Consider the following 1,123-nt stretch of genomic DNA (forward strand, 5'->3'; position numbering starts at 1 on the left):
CTGGCCTCTCTTGACCCCACCTCAGGGTTCCCCTCCCAGCACCCCAAACACCTGCCTTGGCCCAGGCTGCTCCCCGAAGTTCCCCCCTTCCCCTGCCTCAACCTGCCCCCGTTGCCCAAACCGCCCCCTCTCCAGCCTTGACACCCCAATTCCCCCCCCAGTCTCCCCCTTGCTCCATCAGAGAGGTGTTCCCAGGGTGCTGAGGTTTCCTGGTCTAAGGAGGGGACAGGGCTGGGGGCGAGGGCTGGTTCCCTGCGGGGTGAGTTGGGGCAGACCTCCCCTCCAGCAGCAGGCACAGGGGGGACGAGCGCTCACCCGGCCCCCTCGGTTTCTCCCAGAAAAGACGTGTAGCGGACCTGTTGGCCAACTACATTCCCGAGGACGAGGCGCTGCTGTTGAGGAGCGGGAGGTGAGCGAGAACCCCGAGGGCAGCCCCCCACCGCCAGCTGTTTGTGGGGTCCTGACAGCAGATTTCCCCCTCCTTGGCATAGGTACGCCTGCACGGTGTGCGCCCACCGCCCCGTCTTTGACACGCTGGACGTGCTGACGGTCCACAGGGCTGGCAAGAAGCACATGGGCAGTAAGTGGGGGGCCGGCGGCAGGGTGGGCTGCACCAAGTGAGCGTGGCAACCCCCCATCCCCTTTGCTCTCTTCGCAGGCCTGCAACGCTTCTACAGCAGGAAGCGCTTGCTCCAGGATGCGGCCCAGAGGCGGCAGCACGAGCAGGAGGTGCAGGCAGAGGAGGCAGGCACGCAGGTTGGTGAGGACTCCCCTTCCTCACCCTGCTGGACCCCCTGGCTGGGCCCCGCTGAGCTCTGTCCTCTCTCCCCAGGGCTCCCCGGCCCCTCTTCTGGCACAGACGAGGAGGATTGCCCGGAACGCTCTGCTGAAAGCCGCTCCCTACAGCAGCTGCTGCCGGAGGACAGGGTAAGACCTTTAGTTTTGCTGCTGGAGGATGAGAGAAAGCTCTGGGCTTTCTGGGAGGGACCGGCAGCACCGCGGCCTCACCGCCGTCAGGCGTTTGTGGGATGAGGCTGTGACTCCTTCCCCTTTGCAGGGCGGAGGGAAGCAGCTCACGGGCTTGCGTGACCCGGACGGGACCGAGTGCCACCCTGGCACCTCT

The 1,123-nt window shown here is 66.1% G+C and overlaps 1 protein-coding gene across 1 annotated transcript in view; it reads left to right on the forward strand.

Annotated features, from left to right (window-relative positions):
* Positions 1–338: 338 nt before the first annotated feature.
* The window catches only part of SCNM1 (sodium channel modifier 1), a gene marked incomplete at its 5' end in the record, with an annotated part of 1,399 nt that continues 614 nt past the window's right edge, over positions 339–1,123 (forward strand). The window contains 5 exons of the mRNA XM_010296960.1: positions 339–409; positions 492–580; positions 659–756; positions 833–927; positions 1,058–1,115. Of these exons, the coding sequence (XP_010295262.1) occupies positions 339–409; positions 492–580; positions 659–756; positions 833–927; positions 1,058–1,115 (411 nt within the window). The remainder of the gene's footprint in view (positions 410–491; positions 581–658; positions 757–832; positions 928–1,057; positions 1,116–1,123) is intronic.

Source organism: Phaethon lepturus, unplaced genomic scaffold (assembly GCF_000687285.1).
Source record: "Phaethon lepturus isolate BGI_N335 unplaced genomic scaffold, ASM68728v1 scaffold39421, whole genome shotgun sequence".
NCBI classification, from domain to species: domain Eukaryota; kingdom Metazoa; phylum Chordata; class Aves; order Phaethontiformes; family Phaethontidae; genus Phaethon; species Phaethon lepturus.